Source organism: Squalius cephalus, assembly GCF_949319135.1.
Source record: "Squalius cephalus genome assembly, chromosome: 14".
Classification (NCBI taxonomy): domain Eukaryota; kingdom Metazoa; phylum Chordata; class Actinopteri; order Cypriniformes; family Leuciscidae; genus Squalius; species Squalius cephalus.
The window spans coordinates 35,514,070-35,536,569 of record NC_137135.1 but is presented as its reverse complement, the minus strand read 5'-3'; the positions used below and the strand labels follow the sequence as shown (position 1 = coordinate 35,536,569).

The following is a 22,500-nucleotide window of genomic DNA, read 5'->3' as shown; positions in this document are numbered from 1 at the left end:
CACACTTCCTGACCCCTAAACCTACCCATCTCTCTCACACACACACACTAACCCGACCCCTAAACCTGCCCATCACACACACTAACCCAACCTCTAAACCTACCCATCACTCACACACACACACACACACACACACACACACACACACACACACACACACACTAACCCGTCCCCTAAACCTACACGTCACACACACACACACACACACACACTAACCCGACCCCTAAACCTACACGTCACACACACACACACACACACACACACACACACACACACACACACACACACACACACACTACCCGACCCCTAAACCTACCCATCTCTCTCTCTCTCACACACACACACACACACACACACACACACTAACCCGACCCCTAAACCTGCCCATCACACACACTAACCCGACCCCTAAACCTACCCGTCTCACACACACACACACACACACACACACACACACACACACACTAACCCGACCCCTAAACCTACCCATCTCACACACACACACACACACACACACACACACACACACACACACACACACACACACACACACACACTAACCCGACCCCTAAACCTACCCATCTCACACACACACACACACACACACACACACTAACCCGACCCCTAAACCTACCCATCTCACACACACACACACACACACACACACACACACACACACACACACACACACACACACACACACACACACACACACACACTAACCCGACCCCTAAACCTGCCCATCACACACACTAACCCGACCCCTAAACCTACCCATCTCACACACACACACACACACACACACACACACACACACACTAACCCGACCCCTAAACCTACCCATTACACATACACATACACACACACACACACACACTAACCCGACCCCTAAACCTACCCATTACACATACACATACACACACACACACACACACACACACACACACACACACACACACACACACTAACCCGACCCCTAAACCTACCCATTACACATACACATACACACACACACACACACACACACACACACACACACACACACACACACACACACTAACCCGACCCCTAAACCTACCCATTACACACACACACACACATACACACACACACTAACCCGACCCCTAAAAGCAAAATAAAAGCAAACAGGAAAAACCAATGAAAACTACAGGACAATGCATGATGTGAGCCACGGATGCGTTTTGATTGCTGGCTCCCATCATGCACTGCAACATGAAGCATTTGTGTGATTGTCACCATTGTTGAGATTCAAATGTAGATTCTTGATGTCTGTGTGTGATTTAAAACCTTCAGATTATTAAATTACTGCTGGAATTAGCTACTGTAATGAAAAATGAATGAAGCATTTGTATAATCAGTCTATGATGCACACAGTTTAGGGATGCTGTGTGAGATCAGTGGATCAGGCCACGACAGGACTGTAATTTCATCATAGAAACATAACCTGGGCTGCGTTTCCCAAAAGCATCTTAAGCCTAATTTGATCGTAGAACAATTGCAACAAATGGTCTGCGCGATCAAATTAGGCTTACGATGCTTTCGGGAAACGCAGCCCAGGTCATACTTTCTCTCGCCAACAACAAATGTGCTTCATAAACACAGAGCTGGAGCAGCCAGAGACAAACTAATATTAAAAAGTAAAGTGTCAAACTAAAGCAAACACCGATCATCATAATGGTGACCGGAAACTAAACATTCCATAAAACATTACCATCTAAACTTCTGGTAAGTCTTAATAAGAACGTGTGTAGATGTATGACAGAAATAAAGTCAAACTGGTTAATAATAAGTGCAATAATGTGTAACGGCTCTCGTGTTTCTCTTTTTTCTGTTCTTGTTGTTTATCTTTCCTTCAACGATTCTGCTTATTAGCATCAGGTATCTTCAATAATGCTCAATCATCACTTAATTAATCACTTAATTATCTCATTAACGTCAACACTGCTTCAGTGTTAGTTGGACACACATGTACACTGAGGAGTGTTAATTTAACACTGGGGATTTTGCTGTGAGTTTCTCTTGATTCCCTCAAAGTTGCGTTGGATTTTCTCCTCAGCGTAAAGATTAAGAGGCTCATCTATCACTGTTTTATCACTATAATCTCTGTGTTTACACAGCTTTTTTTTCAAATGGCGGGTGCAAGCACACTAGAGTTGGCTACTGTCTAGGGCTTTTTGTTGGCACTGTGCTTTCAGTCCAGTTCGGGTTTATTTAGCATTTTTGCCGCTTGAGTAACAAGCTTATGAAATGCTGTAACCCGACGTAAGAGCTCGGGGTTTGAGTACACAGGCATGACAGGTCCTTTAGACCACTTTAAATCCGTAGAAATACAGAATTTATACCCTTTAGCTCAAGCCCTGTGTGTGTGTGTGTGTGTGTGTGTGTGTGTGTGTGTGTGTGTGTGTGTGTGTTTTCCTCTCAGCTGGATATCTGGCCTCCCACAAACATCCATCTCTGGCTCATTCACTTCTCACATCTTACATGAGTTTCGCTGGCTTATGAGGTGTGAGTGTGTTTATTCAGTGTTGTGGTGTTTGATGGAGCTGTCTGCTGACATTTTCACTTGAATATGTCCTAATACAAAGTCTTGATGTTGTTTCAGGCTCTACTAGAACAGGTTTTCCTGCTTGAATGTTGATTATTCTCCTCATATTCTCCATTGTTGCGGCTCCTCTCTTCCCAGTCTGTCAGTAACGCTCTGTTTAGTTCCTGTCTCTATGAAGCCCCTCCTTCTGAAAAGCACACTGTGCTCTGATTGGTCGGCTGGATCACTGTGTTGTGATTGGTCGAGCGCTTCGAGTGTGTTTGGGAAATGTCCCGCCCCTTCCCATAACCGCCAGTTTAACACACTACACACTAACTCAACCAGGCCCCGCCCCTTTATTCTGCGCATGAATTATTATAATGAGGAATATTGTGACGTGTTCGTTCCCGGAAGAAACTCAAGACTACAATGGAGGCGTTTCAGGAGTTCAGAAACACTGACACTGATATAGAGAAGAACTGTGTGACTTTGCAGAGATTTTTCATGTTTAAACAGCAACATTACACACAAAGAAAGATGAAGATGAAAGCATGAAAGGTTGTCTTTAATTCTTTCACAGACTTGTTTTCCTGGAGTGTAAGTCTCGTATAGCCAGACTGTCTGCATTTAATAAATACATTGTTATGTATTGTTAGCCAACCAGCGTTCTTTTTTTTTTTTTCTGTGCATTTAGGAAGGGGTTTATCTAAATTTGTTGCTACCACAAAAAAAGATTGGCATGAAAAAAACCCCATTCAAATAAGTGCACAGCAAAGTCAATCCGCGGCACAGATGCTGACGCTTCCCTCCGGATCAGGATTTTTATTTTTATTTTTACTTTTATGGCGGGAAGAAAATGCTAAGCCGACAGAGTGTGTTTTCCTCACAGCTGGCTCGGGTCTTTGAATGAGACCGTGTGAAGGGATGAAAATGTGATTTGCTTTTATGTAAACACTGTTGATAAAGCTGCAGTCTACTTCTCAAATTACTTTTTGATACGTTCATATTGTTCCTGTATGTATCATACTTATCCTTAAATAACATTTCAATTTTTGGGGTAATAAATTACTCATTATTTATATATTAGAGTACTTGAGTATCAAAATAAATTAAATATACTCTACGGTACCGATCAAAAGTTTAGAATTAAGGATTTATTTAATTTTAGAATTCATTGATTTTATTACATTGCATTGCATTAATTTTTATTATAAATTAGTTTTATTATTAATTAATTTATTGCATTGCATTACACTAATTGTATTATTAATTAATTTTAAAATTCATTAATTTTATTACATTGCATTCATTTTTTTATTAATTAATTTATTGCATTGCATTTATTTTATTATTAATTAATTTGATACGTCATTGATTTTATTACATTGCATTGCATTAATTTTTATTATAAATTAGTTTTATTATTAATTAATTAATGGCATTGCATTACACTAATTGTATTATTAATTAATTTTAAAATTCATTAATTTTATTACATTGCATTCATTTTTTATTATTTAATTAATTTATTGCATTGTATTAATTGTATTAATTAATTTAATACTTCATTGAATTTATTATATTGCATTGCATTCATTTTATAATTAATTAATTAATTTATTGCATTGTATTAATTAATTTGATACTTCATTGATTTTATTACATTGCATTGCATTAATTGTATTATTAATTAATTTTATAATTGATTAATTGTATTACATTGCATTCATTTTATTATAAATTAATTGTATTATTAATTAATTTATTGCATTGCATTGCATTCATTTTATTATGAATTCAATTAATTTGATACTTCATTGATTTTATTACATCGCATTGCATTAATTTTTATTATAAATGAGTTTTATTATTAATTAATTTATAGCATTGCATTGCACTAATTTTATAATTCATTGATTTTATTACATTGCATTGCATTAATTTTATTATGAATTAATTTCATAATCAGTTAATTTTCTTGCATTGCACCTGTGCACTAAATTGTGTTAAACCAGATCAAAGCTGCCGATTTCAGCCAACTCTCGTCATATCTGTCTTTAATATGCTCTAGACGTCATATTTCCCCTCTTTCACCTGAGCTGAAGTGACGCTTCGGGAGCGAGTGGAGGATGAGATCTGATCGATGAGGACGACAAACTGCGCCACCCACTTTCATCCCTCCATTTTCTGAAGGAAATTCCAAAATATGAGATTATTAGAGGTCAGCGCTTGCGTTTGTGTGTGACGTACGGGCAGATATGACCCGTCTTCACCCGCGTCTCTCTCTCTCTGCAGTGTAGAAATTCTCCATCATGCTTCTGCAGCCTAATGAAGCACTTAATTAAATTGCGGATGAATTATTGTGATTAGGAGGAGAATCGCTCATCAGAGTTTCTCTGAGCACATTGACCTGAAAGCGAGACGTCGGAGGTTTTCTCCAGATAACACTTTTCCCACGGTAACATGCTGAGAGCTGAAGCTTAGGAATTAAAATGCAGCACAGCAGAAGCCTGAGGCACACTCGAGATCCTGACCTGCTTTTCCCTCTCTGTGTGTGTGTGTGTGTGTTTATGAAGCCATATGACTTGTACTCTTATGTTCTGTATAGCATGCAATATATATATATATATATGGATGCTATAATATATAATATTTTATATTCAATAATATTTCATAATAACACAGAAGGTCTTCACTCTTAATGATTGCGTTGATTCGTTATGCTCTTCAAGGTCGAGCTCATTGCATGATGTATATTTGGCAAACATAGGAGATGATCTGTGTGTTTCACTGCACAGAACACACACTGCAGAATACAGAAATAGCCTGATCGCTCCAAACCCTCGGAGGATTCTCCTTTTGTAGCATTTTCAGCACTTTCACCCAGGATGCATTGTGAACTGCATTATTACGCACAGCCTGCCAACGCACGCACGCACGCACGCACACACACACACACACTCCTGTGATCAATTCAGTTTGATTCACCAATACACACACACACACACTCACACACTCACACACCTTCACTCACTCACACACACACACACACACACACACTCACACACCTTCACTCACTCACTCACTCACACTCTCTCACACACACACACACACACATCTTCACCCTCTCTCTCACTCACTCACTCACTCTCTCTCACACACACACACACACACACACACACACACACACACACACACACACACACACACACACACACACACACACACACACACACACACACACACACACACAGACACAGAGATCTTTATTAATTCAGCAAAGTAAATAAAAGCCCAGACCAATTAAGCCAGAGAGGATCTTCACACACACACACTCACACACCATCATCAACACAATGAGTGATAATTCCACCATTAGAGTATTTGAAAGGTTTATTGAAAGTTATTTTAATGGGAGTTGACGCAGACGTCCTGAGGTGTGTGTGTGTGTGTGTGTGTGTGTGTGTGTGTGTGTGTGTGTGTGTGTGTGTGTGTGTGTGCGTGTGCGTGTGTGTGAGGAGACATCCGTCATTATGACAGGAACATTCAGAATCCTGCGCTGGCCAGATACAGACAGTGGCCTTGCAGACACACACACACACACACACACACACACACACACACACACACACACACACACACACACACACACACACACACACAGGTCACTGTTTATATTATGGATGGTTGGTGTCACTCCAGTAAACTCGTTAGTAGCTGCTGTTATGTTGTAATGCTTAATTACAACAAATAATTAAAAACAACCGAATAAATTCATTAAACATCTTACCTTTGGGGATTTAAGACTAGTTTAAACCCAGTTTAAACCCAAAACCAGTTTAAACCTACTTTAAGAGGTGATTTATGACCATTTTTATGAAGTTTAAGTTTTTAAGAAGTTTTAAGTAGATTTCACCTCTTTGCAAGTTTTGTAAAAAATAAATATATTTTTTAAAATATTAATATTTAATACTTAAATATTCGTAATATCTTAACTATTTTGGGGAATACAAAATATTTTCAATTTGTTCTCACAAGTTAGAAAATAAGAAGTTATCATTTAAGACAATGTTGTTTGTAAAGAATGTCTCAGACTCTCTGTCCGTCCGTCCGTCCATCTATCTCTCTCTCTCTCTCTCTCTCTCTCTCTCTCTCTCTCTCTCTCTCTCTCTCTCTCTCTCTCTCTCTCTCTCTCTGTCCATCCGTCCGTCCATCTCTCTCTCTCTCTCTCTCTCTCTCTCTCTCTCTCTCTCTCTCTCTCTCTCTCTCTCTCTCTCTCTCTCTCTCCGTCCGTCCGTCCGTCCGTCTCTCTCTCTCTCTCTCTCTCTCTCTCTCTGTCCGTCCGTCCGTCCATCTCTCTCTCTCTCTCTCTCTCTCTCTGTCCATCCGTCCGTCCATCTCTCTCTCTCTCTGTCCGTCCATCCGTCCATCTCTCTCTCTCTCTGTCCGTCCGTCCGTCCATCTCTCTCTCTCTCTCTGTCCGTCCGTCCGTCTGTCTCTCATTTTCTCTCTGATTTCCCGCAGTAAATATTCATGAGTGATCAGGGAGAGGCTCATCCCAGCGGACTCCCGTTAACTCTGTGATCGATGCTTTGAATTAAGCTTTCATTATTAAACAGATGCCGCTGAGTCTGAGAGGAAGAAGTGTTTTCTGAGAATCAGTCGATGTTTCTCATCGCTGGAACGCTTCTACAGTCAAACCAAACATTATTCAGACACCAGATATCATTTTTCATATTTTTTTCACTAGTGTGTGCAGGACACTATAGTTCATTTATGAAAGTGATGATAGCAAAATAAAGCAAACTGACATATTATACCCAAATATTCTTCATTCAGTGACTACCAGTGACAATTTGGACCCAAAAATGATTCGGACACTTTGAGCTGATCATGTGTTTTTTCTTTAATTGCTAATGCTCTTTTTACACACAGACTGAACACAATGAAGCATTGCTTGGTGATTGGTTGAGCTAAACTGGTATTATCTAATTGTTTAGTTAAATTTAACAGCTGACAGATATTCAACATAATTCATGTGTGAGACAGTCTAACAGAAGGACGGACAAAACCAGTCAAATATCAACTGAGTTCTGCTCATATTTTATTTCCATTTTCTAAACTATAGCGAATAAACTGTGATGATGTGAGAAAAGGTGTCTGAATAAATGTTGGTTTGACTGTATCTCAGCTGTAATATGCATGACTTCGAGCCGATACTGTGGAAATAACTCACTGTCATAACACTGCGTAATAGATGACATGGATTCATGTGTTAATTCAGCATAATAATATAATTGATGAATCACGGTCGCGCTTATTTGTGTTATGACAATAGATGAACGTTCCAGCAAAGTGAATTCATTCATAAGAGAGCAGATTCATGTGAAGACGCCTCTGATGATCAGTTTTACTCGCTAACGACTCATTTATCACGCTGTTTCTCCGGGTTAGCATGATCTCCATCTCGGTTTATCAGCGTTGTGTCTGTAGGGTTCACACACACACACACCGGCCGATTACGACTCTTCATAGATGCTCAGGGAAAACCAAGACATTTCAGATGCACTAATCTCAATTCTAATCATGCATGGTATTTTGGACAGATAGTACAGAGGGAATGCATTGACTTCACTTTAAATAAAATAAATGATTATCAGTATAATCTAAAGATTGGACTCGATATAGTGTTCCTTACAACTCGCCAGAGATCCAGTGATCATGGATATTGACATGCAACAGGAATCATGTTTCCTCACATTTATATGAGCCTGATTTCCACAACGGTGAAATACATAAAGCAAAATTGCCTGTGAACGCTTTATATAAATACAATATAGGTCTAAATCCATGTCGTCCAACAGTTACAAACTTGTGTAGTTTAGTCAGTGTTTATTTAAAAACATCTAATTATGCAGAATATACACTCACCTAAAGGATTATTAGGAACACCATACTAATACTGTGTTTGACCCCCTTTCACCTTCAGAACTGCCTTAATTCTACGTGGCATTGATTCAACAAGGTGCTGAAAGCATTCTTTAGAAATGTTGGCCCATATTGATAGGATAGCATCTTGCAGTTGATGGAGATTTGTGGGATGCATATCCAGGGCACGAAGCTCCCGTTCCACCACATCCCAAAGATGCTCTATTGGGTTGAGATCTGGTGACTGTGGGGGCCATTTTAGTACAGTGAACTCATTGTCATGTTCAAGAAACCAATTTTGAAATGATTCGAGCTTTGTGACATGGTGCATTATCCTGCTGGAAGTAGCCATCAGAGGATGGGTACATGGTGGTCATAAAGGGATGGACATGGTCAGAAACAATGCTCAGGTAGGCCGTGGCATTTAAACGATGCCCAATTGGCACTAAGGGGCCTAAAGTGTGCCAAGAAAACATCCCCCACACCATTACACCACCACCACCAGCCTGCACAGTGGTAACAAGGCATGATGGATCCATGTTCTCATTCTGTTTACGCCAAATTCTGACTCTACCATCTGAATGTCTCAACAGAAATCGAGACTCATCAGACCAGGCAACATTTTTCCAGTCTTCAACTGTCCAATTTTGGTGAGCTCGTGCAAATTGTAGCCTCTTTTTCCTATTTGTAGTGGAGATGAGTGGTACCCGGTGGGGTCTTCTGCTGTTGTAGCCCATCCGCCTCAAGGTTGTGTGTGTTGTGGCTTCACAAATGCTTTGCTGCATACCTCGGTTGTAACGAGTGGTTATTTCAGTCAAAGTTGCTCTTCTATCAGCTTGAATCAGTCGGCCCATTCTCCTCTGACCTCTAGCATCAACAAGGCATTTTCGCCCACAGGACTGCCGCATACTGGATGTTTTTCCCTTTTCACACCATTCTTTGTAAACCCTAGAAATGGTTGTGCGTGAAAATCCCAGTAACTGAGCAGATTGTGAAATACTCAGACCGGCCCGTCTGGCACCAACAACCATGCCACGCTCAAAATTGCTTAAATCACCTTTCTTTCCCATTCTGACATTCAGTTTGGAGTTCAGGAGATTGTCTTGACCAGGACCACACCCCTAAATGCATTGAAGCAACTGCCATGTGATTGGTTGATTAGATAATTGCATTAATGAGAAATTGAACAGGTGTTCCTAATAATCCTTTAGGTGAGTGTATGATGGTAAATATTGAATTGATGAGTTATTGTCAATACAGTAAATAACAATGCAATATATAGGTTATGATTTTACCCCTAAATTCAGCATATTGACACAAAATGAAAACTGTAAATCCTCCGTTCTCTGCCTGGATCCAGTTGTTTCTGTGAATCGCAGCGATCCGTTTGCTTCTCGGTTCTGTATCTTTTAGCAGTCTGTCAAAATATACCTCAGATTTCTTGTCAAATCTAGTTGAACAGTCGATCTCAAAGCTCTTTCAGTTTTAGATTTGCTTTGTGTGTTTTTCAAGGCATTCACGCTCAAAACAAATGCTGCCAGTCACACGTACACACTATATAAAGCCACATCACGCAAAATCATGATATGGTAAATATATATTGCCAAAAGTTCTCATATGGTGTTATATCTGGTTGATGCACTCAACTGTGTAGTGTGTAAGGAAGGAATAAGGAAAGCGATATCTTTATCATAGTGTCCTTTCAACGGTTTAAGTTTCCACAGTCATTGCATCTGCTGCACTTTATTTGTACCATTTTGTTTTATTGGTTTATTTTTTGTTTATCTTTAAAATAAAACCTTTTTTAGAATTTGAAAGATATTGTCTGATAAGTGAGATCTCTGAGGTTTTTGAGGAAAACATTCCAGGATTTTTCTACACAGAATGGACTTCAATGGCAACCAACTATACCAATGTTCAGAGAAGGTTCAAATGTCCGTCTCAATGCAGCTTCAAAGTCTCGACACGATCCCAGTCGAGAAATAAGAGTCTTATCCAGCGAAACGATCGGCCATTTTCAAAAAAAAAAAAAAAAAATATATACACTTTTTAACCACAAATGCCATCTTGTACCATCTCTGAGATGCGCCACGTATTACGTCATCACGTTGGAAAGGTCACGAAAATTTTTTAAATTATAATAACAAATTAAAACAAAGATGTCGGACGATTTTGAAGTTGGAGGAGAAAATGAGATGACATTTAACTTAGATAGTACACAGATAAATAACTTAGATAGATGACATGACGCGTGACCTTTCCAACGTGATACGTGGCGCATCTCAGAGATGGACACGACGGGCATTTGTGGTTAAAAAGTGTGTGTGTATATATATATATATATATTAGAAAATGACAGATCGTTTGGCGAGATAAGACTCTTATTTCTCGACTGGGATCGTGTCGAGACTTTGAAGCTGCATTGAGACGGACATCTGAACCGTCTTTGAGCATTGGTATAGTATAGTTTGCCATTGAAGTCCATTCTGTGTAGAAAAATCCTGGAATGTTTTCCTCAAAAACCTTAATTTCTTTTCGACTGAGGAAAGAAAGACGTGGATATCTTGGATGACATCGGGGTGAGTAAATTATCAGCAAACATTTTTTGAAAGTGAACTAATCCTTTAAGTGCATCATCCTGGTGTTTAAACGGCACTTATTCCATTTGGATATTCTCAGTGTGAAGTTGTGAACATGACTCCCACTGTTTACACTACAAAGTGCACTAGTACACGAATCGGGACGCACTTTAAGTGTCGATCTGTGCATGTACAAATATTACAAACAACCCCATCGCACTACAGATTAAGAGCAACTTTTTTTAGCTGCCATGGTAATTAATATTGAATTTTAAGGTAATTAATTTAGCATCCATTAGTAATTTAGCATCCATTAGTATCTTAAGGTAATTTGGCTTGTTATTAATTAATTTTCTGTGTATGCACAGAAAGATAAAATTTTAAGTGCAAGCTTTTTGCATGTTATACAAGCATGCAAATCGAGAGACAGCCCGTGTGTGTGTGTTCATGGACATGTTTGGTGTGTTTTTGCAAAAGTATCTTTGAGTAATTTGGCTGTTGTAATAAAAGTCATTCATTTCGTGCATGTAAACAGTTTGCATTTAAGAGGCTTAATGGATAAAGATGCCATTTTGAGTGGATGCTTTTAGTAAGCTATACATTAAGAATGCAAACCACGCATGCTTGGCCACTTCAATGCCAGCAGGTGGATTGTTGTACATACTTAATGTGTGTCCTTGCATTACTGTGGCTCAGTACACAAGGCGATTATTATTATTTTTTTAAATATCTGTCATTAAAGCTGCAGTCCCAACTTTTATGGGTTAAAAATGATCCAAAATAAATGTTTGAGCCATCTCTTCTCTTCTCTGATGATGTGGGCGGGGCAACCTGTCACTCACATGAGATCAGCCAATAGCAAACCACAACCATCCAATCAATTCCACACAGACTAAATCAAGCCCCGCCCACATTTGTTCTTGTTCCAGAAGCGTTTCACTCAGATATACAGAACAATAGAGAAGACGAGCACAACTTCTGTTTCATGTCAGCTTGCTCAACAATCTGTTTGTCTATGCCAGTAGTTGAGCTGAAAGACCGTAAATAGAAGATTCCTGTTTATGCCGAATGCATTTTAAATTGCTCTCACATTTCAGAGCACCACGTGTGTCTCCTCCACGGGTCAGGTTTGTTTCCCGTTGTTCTGTGGAGGATCAGATCTCGGAGATGTGGAGATTGCGTCTTCGTAACACACCGGATCTGTTTCAAAACACAGCCAGCGTTTTAAGGCATCCCAAATATAATTATAATATCTAAAACAAACACCTTCTTTTGGACATCATCACATTTATTCTTTGATAAGAATGCATTGCAACAAACTCCATTAAAAAAAAAAAAAAAAAATATACAAGATGGTAGGTAAATACACTCACCTAAAGGATTATTAGGAACACCTGTTCATTTTCATCTAATCAACCAATCACATGGCAGTTGCTTCAATGCATTTAGGGGTGTGGTCCTGGTCAAGACAATCTCCTGAACTCCAAACTGAATGTCAGAATGGGAAAGAAAGGTGATTTAAGCAATTTTGAGCATGGCATGGTTGTTGGTGCCAGACGGGCCGGTCTGAGTATTTCACAATCTGCTCAGTTACTGGGATTTTCACGCACAACCATTTCTAGGGTTTACAAAGAATGGTGTGAAAAGCATCCAGTATGCGGCAGTCCTGTGGGCGAAAATGCCTTGTTGATGCTAGAAGTCAGAGGAGAATGGGCCGACTGATTCAAGCTGATAGAAGAGCAACTTTGACTGAAATAACCACTCGTTACAACCGAGGTATGCAGCAAAGCATTTGTGAAGCCACAACACGCACAACCTTGAGGCGGATGGGCTACAACAGCAGAAGACCACACCGGGTACCACTCATCTCCACTACAAATAGGAAAAAGAGGCTACAATTTGCACGAGCTCACCAAAATTGGACAGTTGAAGACTGTAAAAATGTTGCCTGGTCTGATGAGTCTCGATTTCTGTTGAGACATTCAGATGGTAGAGTCAGAATTTGGCGTAAACAGAATGAGAACATGGATCCATCATGCCTTGTTACCACTGTGCAGGCTGGTGGTGGTGGTGTAATGGTGTGGGGGATGTTTTCTTGGCACACTTTAGGCCCCTTAGTGCCAATTGGGCATCGTTTAAATGCCACGGCCTACCTGAGCATTGTTTCTGACCATGTCCATCCCTTTATGACTACCATGTACCCATCCTCTGATGGCTACTTCCAGCAGGATAATGCACCATGTCACAAAGCTCGAATCATTTCAAATTGGTTTCTTGAACAAGACAATGAGTTCACTGTACTAAAATGGTCCCCACAGTCACCAGATCTCAACCCAATAGAGCATCTTTGGGATGTGGTGGAACAGGAGCTTCGTGCCCTGGATGAGCATCCCACAAATCTCCATCAACTGCAAGATGCTATCCTATCAATATGGGCCAACATTTCTAAAGAATGCTTTCAGCACCTTGTTGAATCAATGCCACGTAGAATCAAGGCAGTTCTGAAGGCGAAAGGGGGTCAAACACAGTATTAGTATGGTGTTCCTAATAATCCTTTAGGTGAGTGTATAAAGAAATGTTAAAGATTCACAGGGTTCACGTGTGGTTGAGGAGATTCCCCCTTCCATATGTAAAAGCGCTGAGTACACCTTAATTAACTAATTAATTAATTGACATACTGTACTTGTAATTTTTTGATATTTTTATACACATTTTATATACATATTTGATATGCACTACTAATTTTAGTGTCATTTAGGACAGATAGTATATTATGGAGGGCTTGTTTTCGCCACAAAATAAAACATTTTAAAAGACAATTCTGACTTTTTCTCTCACAATTCTGACTTTTTCTCTCACAATTGTGTTATAAAGTCAGAATTGTGAGATATAAACTCATTATTGCGAGTTTATAACTTTTATGACTTTATAACACACAATTGCGACTTTATATCACACAATTCTGAAAAAGTCATCGCATAAGCTTCCATAATATTATATAAAGCCACAGCTTGAAAAATCACGATATGGTAATTATATACAGTAGTATGCCAAGTGCTCAAATGGGGTCATACGAATTAACGAATAAAGTTAATTTATAACTTACATTTTATTTATTTATTAATATTTTTATTTATTAATTTATTTAAATGTCTAAAATGGTCTATATTTTGCTGCTCACAGCCTTGCTAAATCATAGATGATGTATTTTTATGCATTAAATTAAAGCACTTGAACCCTGGTCATTGCCGAAACCCTTTTATCAGGGGGTTTTGTGTTATTTAATATAATTATTTAATTTAATTTAGCGGTAGCAAAATCATGTAGAGCGTTTCAATTCAGTCACTTGGGTTCTGATTTTGTCTCTGTCATTGTTTTTCTCTGTTAAATTTCTCCCGAGACGGTATTTAGACATAAGTTTGTGTGTATGTGTCCGTTCAAGGGCAAGGAAACATGAAAGAGGAATCAATTCAGTGTTTTGAAACGTGTCTATCTCTCTCTCTGTCTCTCTCAGAGGACGGTTATGAGCAGTTTCGCGTGGCGGAGAAGTCTCACGGCAGCTGGATGAAGCTCTACATGGATGGGAACACATCCGAGGTCCTGAGCAACATGGGGAAGAAGGTCCTGAAACAGTATCTGGAGGCGCTGAAGGCCATGAGTTCGGCTCTGAGCAAACAGCTGGGCAAATACGACATGTACTCCATGATCATGGGCATGATCCTCATCCTGCAGGTCAGACCTAGGGGTGTAGCGATGCCCTCATGTCACGATTCCACACACATCACGATACTGAACTCACGAGACCATATTATTGCCATACTCCAAGACATTTTATTTTTTACAGTTTATTAAAATGCTAAATTTGATATTTCATTGTGTGTGTAAATGAATAGTCTTGGACTTGATGCTGAAACCCAAAGCACAGGACAATAGAGATGCCAGAATAACAATATTCATGATTCTGAAGCTGAAAACACAGGATTATTGTAGACGAATATGCTTGATCTCTGTCACTGACTAGATATATTTAACATAATGTCGGACACTTTTTACTGGTAACATCAGACATTATCAGGACACACAAATATGCATTATTATACATTATATTCAACATTATATATAGTAGTTTAATGTAGTACTGACACTAAAACTTAAAAAAAAAAAAATTCACACAGTAATTTTTATTTTGGGTGAACTATACACAATACATATTGTTGCATTTTTGTATTACGATATATGAAGAGTTCAGATGCAAAAGCCTCTAAGTGCCATCTGAAATTTTCTTTTAGAATGATCATTTTTATCAATTTCGTATATTTAAGTTCAGTAATTTCTCTTAAATGACAATTAATAGGTAATTTGCATTGCCATTTAAGTGAAATTACTGAACTTAAATATATACAAGCTTGATAAAAATGATCATTCTAGAAGTAAATTTCACTCATAGAACTCATTTCCTGGTGCAAAGGCTTGAAATTGGAAGGTGTGTGTTACTTGTCGCTTACAAATTACATGTGAAAACAGTTATAGCTGGTGATGAGAAATGAATTATTTAGCCAGTTAAATGTCTTTCAGAATCTACTGGCAGCCTTGATAAGAGACAATGCAAAATCTATATATATAGAACATAATAAGGGTATTTTGCGTAAAATAAATAACAAAGTTCCAACTAAAAGATAGTGTAAAAAGTCTCTTCTGCTCACCAGGGCTGCATTTTTGCAATATTATTAGAATTTAATATATCTGTTTTCTATGTGAATATACAGTAAAGTGTAATTTATATCCTGTGATCAAAGCTGAATTTTCAGCATCATTACTCCAGTCTTCAGTGTCACATGATCCTTCAGAAATCACTCTAATATGAGGATTTGATGCTCAAGAAACATTTATGATTATTATCAATGTTGAAAACAGTTGTGTATATGTTGTGTATATATTTTTTTTCTGGATTCTTTGATAAATGGAAAGTTCAAAAGAACAGCATTTATTTGAAATAGAATCTTTTGTAACATTATAAAGTTTCTTTGCTGTCACTTTTGATCAGTTTAACTCATCCTTGATGAATAAATGTATTTATTTTATTTCTTTCCCCCAAAAATAAAATTTAAATTCTCACTGACCCCAAACTTTTGAACGGTAGTGTTTAATGTTAGAAAAGCTTCTATTTCAGATAAATGCTGTTCTTTTGAACTTTCTATTCATCATAGCATCATGAAATAAAAATGTAAATAACTGTTTTCAACATTGATAATAATCATAAATGTTTCTCGAGCAGCAAATCCTCATATTAGAGTGATTTCTGAAGGATCATGTGACACTGAAGACTGGAGTAATGATGCTGAAAATTCAGCTTTCATCACAGGAATAAATTACACTTTAAAATAGAAAACAGTCATTTTAAATTGTCATAATATTTAACAATATTACTGTTTTTTGTATTTTTAATCAAATAAATGCAGCTTTGGTGAGCAGAAGAGACTTCTTTTAAAAACATTAAAGTCTCACGGATCCAACACTTCTGACTGGTAGTGTGTGTGTGTTGGGTTCCTCTCCTCCCACCGGCCCAGGATTCGCAGGTGTTCCAGTGTCGTGACGGAGGATTACTGTAGGACTGCATCCTCTCGTCTCATTCACACCCTCACCCTGCCAGCTCATTATGAGCTTAATTACTCCCTCTCTTCTCTCTAATTATCAATAACGAGCTTGCACGCCCTCACAGCGGAGCTCAGATCTCCAGAGCTCGTTCCTTCAGCCTGATTTACACTCTTTCTGTTTCCTAAAGTCAACATGGGATCAAACTGACCCTGTTTTTGCCGTCTTAACACATGTTCCTGGAGTTTTCCTGCATGATTCATCAATACAATTCATCAGCATGTGATAAACGACTGTGGGGACACAGACACAAAGAAAACAGCTGTTTAAATTGTGATATTTCAATATATTTTTACTGTATTTTTGTGAACATAAATGCAGCCTGGGTGAGCAGAAGAGACTTCTTTTTCAAATTTAGACTTTATGGATGCAATTCATCCATCCATCCATCCCATAATATACAATCTGTCCATCATCCCATATTATGCCATCCATCCATCCCATATTATGCCATCCATCCATCCATCCCATATTATGCCATCTGTCCATCCATCCATTCATCCCACATTCTGCCATCCATCCATCACATATTATGCAATCTATCCATCCATCCATCCATCCATCCATCCATCCCATAATATACAATCTGTCCATCATCTCATATTATGCCATCCATCCATCCCATATTATGCCATCTGTCCATCCATCCATTCATCCCACATTATGCCATCCATCCATCCATCCATCCCATATTATGCCATCCATCCATCCATCCATCCCATATTATGTTGTCCATCCATCCCATATTATGCCATCTGTCCATCCATCCATTCATCCCACATTATACCATCCATCCATCCCATATTATGCCATCTGACCATCCATCCATCCATCCCATATTATGCCATCTGTCCATCCATCCATTCATCCCACATTCTGCCATCCATCCATCACATATTATGCAATCTATCCATCCATCCATCCATCCATCCATCCCATAATATACGATCTGTCCATCATCCCATATTATGCCATCCATCCATCCCATATTATGCCATCCATCCATCCCATATTATGCCATCTGTCCATCCATCCATTCATCCCACATTATGCCATCCATCCATCCATCCATCCCATATTATGTTGTCCATCCATCCCATATTATGCCATCTGTCCATCCATCCATTCATCCCACATTATACCATCCATCCATCCCATATTATGCAATCTGTCCATCCATCCATTCATCCATCCATCCATCCATCCCACATTATGCTGTCCATCCATCCCATATTATGCAATCTGTCCATCCATCCATCCATCCATCCCATACTATGCCATCCATCCATGCATCCCATATTATGCAATCTGTCCATCCATCCATCCCACATTATGCTGTCCATCCATCCCATATTATGCAATCTGTCCATCCATCCATCCATCCATCCCATACTATGCCATCCATCCATGCATCCCATATAATGCAATCTGTCCATCCATCCATCCCTCCCATACTATGCCATCCATCCATCCATCCATCCCATATTATGCCATCCATCCATCCCTCCCATACTATGCCATCCATCCATGCATCCCATATTATGCAATCTGTCCATCCATCCATCCCTCCCATACTATGCCATCCATCCATCCATCCATCCCATATTATGCCATCCATCCATCCATCCATCCCTCCCATACTATGCCATCCATCCATCCCATATTATGCCATCCATCCATCCATCCCATATTATGCAATCCGTCCATCCATCCAGCAGTTTAAATTGTGATATTTCACTATATTTTTAAATAAAATAAATGCAGCCTAGGTGAGCAAATGAGATTTTTTCAAATGTTATCGACCCCAAACTGTTAGATGTTGGAGTATATCAGTAAAATCATGTCTAGATGAGCCTTATTATACAGGATTTCGCTGGTTGTAAGATCTAGACTAGTCAATTTTGAAAATATATACTTATGCACATCCCGTTTTAAGGCTTTAAGCTCTGAAAATACAAATCACTGGAGACTCAGCAAATAAACATCTCTTCCAATCCTCTCTGAGGACCTGAGACTGGGTTTCGGGATGACCTCAAACCTTCTGACATTCTCCAGTCCTGCCTCCCAGTGGACACTGTGTCCTTTAGATCTCATTGACCGGGTGAGGAATCGACTGTTCGAAGACTGTAGTACTTCAATAATGGATTGCACTTAGCAAATACGACTGTTGAACTGCAGCTGGAAAAGGTCTTTAGCTCACACACACATATATATATATATCATTCTTGAAGATCTCATCTATTCCTGCCGGCCTGGAAAAGAACATCACGACTTATTATTGTGGCATGCTTATTTTATTATACAATGCACTGTCTCTTTAAGAACTGACACTCTTAAACGTACAAGTTTGTCGATTTTCAACTCGCTTTGCATTGTTACAGTGTGGGTATTATATGTAAATGAACGTTGACTATTTTTCTCTGTCACTTGGGCTGATACATTTTCTTGTCTTTGTCAGCAAAAGTCTGCCAGATTGTGTTAAAACTCCACAGGGAAATTGGTTTTTAATGATAACTCATAAACCTTTAATGTCAGCCCTACTGTGAGGCTGTTAATCGATGAAATTTGCTGGAGCCATTCAGCTTGCATTATTACAACTTAGTTTTTTACAATAGTAAAATGTTTAACAGCGGAATTCCTAAATAAAACTACATTACCCATGATTCTTCAGGGGAAATTCCACCAAATAAGCAAAATGTACCAAAATAGCTCTTTAGCTCCGCCCACTTCCATGAAGCGCTGCAATGACATCATCGAATATCTCTCGACACTCAAAATACTGAAATGTTTGTATAAATATTGTATATGTCTATTTTGCATTAAACTTAAAATACATTGTTTATATATATATATATATATATATATGTGTGTGTGTGTGTGTGTGTGTGTGTGAAGTCTTGATGACCAACTGCACATCAATTAACACACTCGCCGTAACATCTCCTGACAAATTCACTTCTCAAATCAATCTGTTCTGAAGACTTTTCTCGAGTTTTGAGGTCATGGAGGATGAAACCAAATTCATTCAGTCTGCTTTAATCTATCCTTCTATCTAAAATATGAATCATCATCCATCCATCCAATGTTATGCCATCTGTCCATCCATCCATCCCATATTATGTAATCTGTCCATCCATCCATACATCCATCTATCCATACATGCATCCATCCATCCATCTATCCATCCATCCCATATTATGCAATCTGTCCATCCATCCGTCCATCCATCCCATATTATGCCATCCATACATCCATCTATCCATACATGCATCCATCCATCTATCCATCCATCCCATATTATGCAATCTGTCCATCCATCCGTCCATCCATCCCATATTATGCCATCCATACATCCATCTATCCATCCATACATACATCCATCTATCCATCCATCCCATATTATGCAATCTGTCCATCCATCCATCCATCCATCCCATATTATGCAAATGTCCATCCATCCCATATTATGCCATCCATACATCCATCTATCCATACATACATACATCCATCCCATATTATGCAATCTGTCCATTAATCCATCCATCCATCCATCCCATATTATGCAAATGTCCATCCATCCATCCATCATCCATCCATCCCATATTATGCAAATGTCCATCCATCCATCCATCATCCTTCCATCTATCCATCCATCCCATATTATGCAATCCATCCATCCATCTCATATTATGCAAATGTCCATCCATCCATCCCATATTATGCAAATGTCCATCCATCCATCCATCCATCCCATATTATGCAAATGTCCATCCATCCATCCATCCATCCATCCATCCATCTATCCATCCATCCCATATTATGCAATCCATCATCCATCCATCCATCCCATATTATGCAATCCATCATCCATCCATCCATCCCATATTATGCAAATGTCCATCCATCCCATATTATGCAATCCATCCATTCATCCATCCTGATTTGACTAACTTGTGCTGCAGAATCTGATCATGCATACTTATCAATGGCAAAATATGAGACTTGTTTTCTCCTTCCATTTAAAAAGTTGATTTTGTTATTTAAAATGCATGATTATATGGTTAGCAGTTTTGTTTTGTAGAATTGCGACCTGAAAACTGTTTCTGAAAACCATAAATGTAAGTTGCTAACGAGACTACAAATAGTGCTGACCACAAGAATCTGAGTTTACATGCTTGATCAATCGAACAACCGATTTGCCAGCTTCACCCGGCATGCTGGGAAAAGGTCCACGCCATAATGAAGTGGACCAATTAGCTTTAGTCACGGTGTTGGACAAAAGGTCAAAATAAACGAGGAGAGAGTTGTGTAAAAGAACCACAACATCTATTCCTTTCTGAGCAGCGTTCCAGGACTCCGGAGGTTTCAGAAACACTGGGCAATTACAGTTGCTTTGTAATTTTTACACTGGCTGTGTGAGAAAAACACAGACGTGTTCAATTTGGACGGGATTGAAAAACACAAGGTACAGCTGTGAAACAAATCGACCTGACCTCCTCAGGGACGACTAGTCCTGTCCAAATACCTGAGAAAAAAGAGTTGTTAGAAAGAGTTAGCTCATAAAACTTCTGTTTTGTTCAAGACAAACATTTAAAATAACACGAATGCAATAATGCAACATGTACTAACAATGAAAAAAATACCTTTACAGCATTTATTCATTTCTACATGCACTACCGTTCAAAAGAAATCAACACTTTTATTCAGAAAGGATGCATTAATCTGATCAAAAGAGACAGTTTTATAATGTTATAAAATATTTCTATTTCAAATAAATGCTGTTCTTTTGAACTTTATCAATCGAAATAAAAAAATGCATCAGTTTCTACAGAAATATGAAGCAGCACAACTTTTTCAACATTGATATTAATCATAAATGTTTCATGAGCATCAAATCATCATATTAGAATGATTTCTGAAGGATCATGTGACACTGAAGTCTGAAAATTCAGCTTTGATCACAGGAATAAATTACACTTTACTATATATTCACATAGAAAACAGCTGATTTAAATTATAATATTTCACTGTTTTTACAGTATACATATACATACATCTTCACTATATTTTTGCAGTTTCTATCCGCTGGATTCTTTTATTCCGACCTCCTGCTAAATCTGGTTTCCACGAGCTTTTATCTCAGGCGATTGGCAGTTTGTGTCTTTTCTCCGTTAAATATTAACGCTGCGGATTCTGACCCTCTGAGCTCGACTTCTGAGAGAGAACTGTTTTTGAGGTTTTGTTTTTTTATGTCACTTTTTCACAGCGCAGATGTAACATCCCGCAGAGATGTCAGCGAAGACAGCCGTGCCCGAGTGAACCGGATGGGGGACGAGAAAAGAGCGAGTGCTTTTCAAAGCCAGCGTTTGACTGTCGGTGTATTGTTGCGAGTCGGAGGCAAGGACGCGTCAGTGTGTGTCGTCCTCTAAAGCCCCTTTTATCAGTGATCTCCCAGAGCTTGAGATATTCATGAGTCATTGCAATCCAAAAAGAGCTGATTGAGGCTTCCTTCTGACACTTGTGTTCCTGAGTCTTTCTTCAGGGTTGTTTATGAATGCATGTCCTGATGTTGCTGGAGACGAACCCCATCATTCATTTCCCATAAGCTTTATTGATGTGCAACCCACGCTGGCCACCCTTCTGATGAAGAGTGTGTGTTTAAATGAGATTACAGCTGCTGTTTATTTATCTGCATTAGTCTGATTAAAGTACAGTTGTGTTTGGGAAGGATGAGGTGTGTGTTATATTAACATCCATCTGGGTTGTGTTGGCATATTCAGGACTGAGATGTTATAA

The 22,500-nt window shown here is 38.8% G+C and overlaps 1 protein-coding gene across 2 annotated transcripts in view; it reads left to right on the top strand.

Moving 5' to 3' along the window:
• Positions 1-22,500, top strand: part of pigg (phosphatidylinositol glycan anchor biosynthesis class G (EMM blood group)) — a 172,333-nt gene that overhangs the window by 61,405 nt on the left and 88,428 nt on the right. For both annotated transcript variants that reach the window (XM_079892132.1, XM_079892131.1), the window contains exon 7: positions 14,567-14,784. In XM_079892132.1, the coding sequence (XP_079748258.1) occupies positions 14,567-14,784 (218 nt within the window). The remainder of the gene's footprint in view (positions 1-14,566; positions 14,785-22,500) is intronic.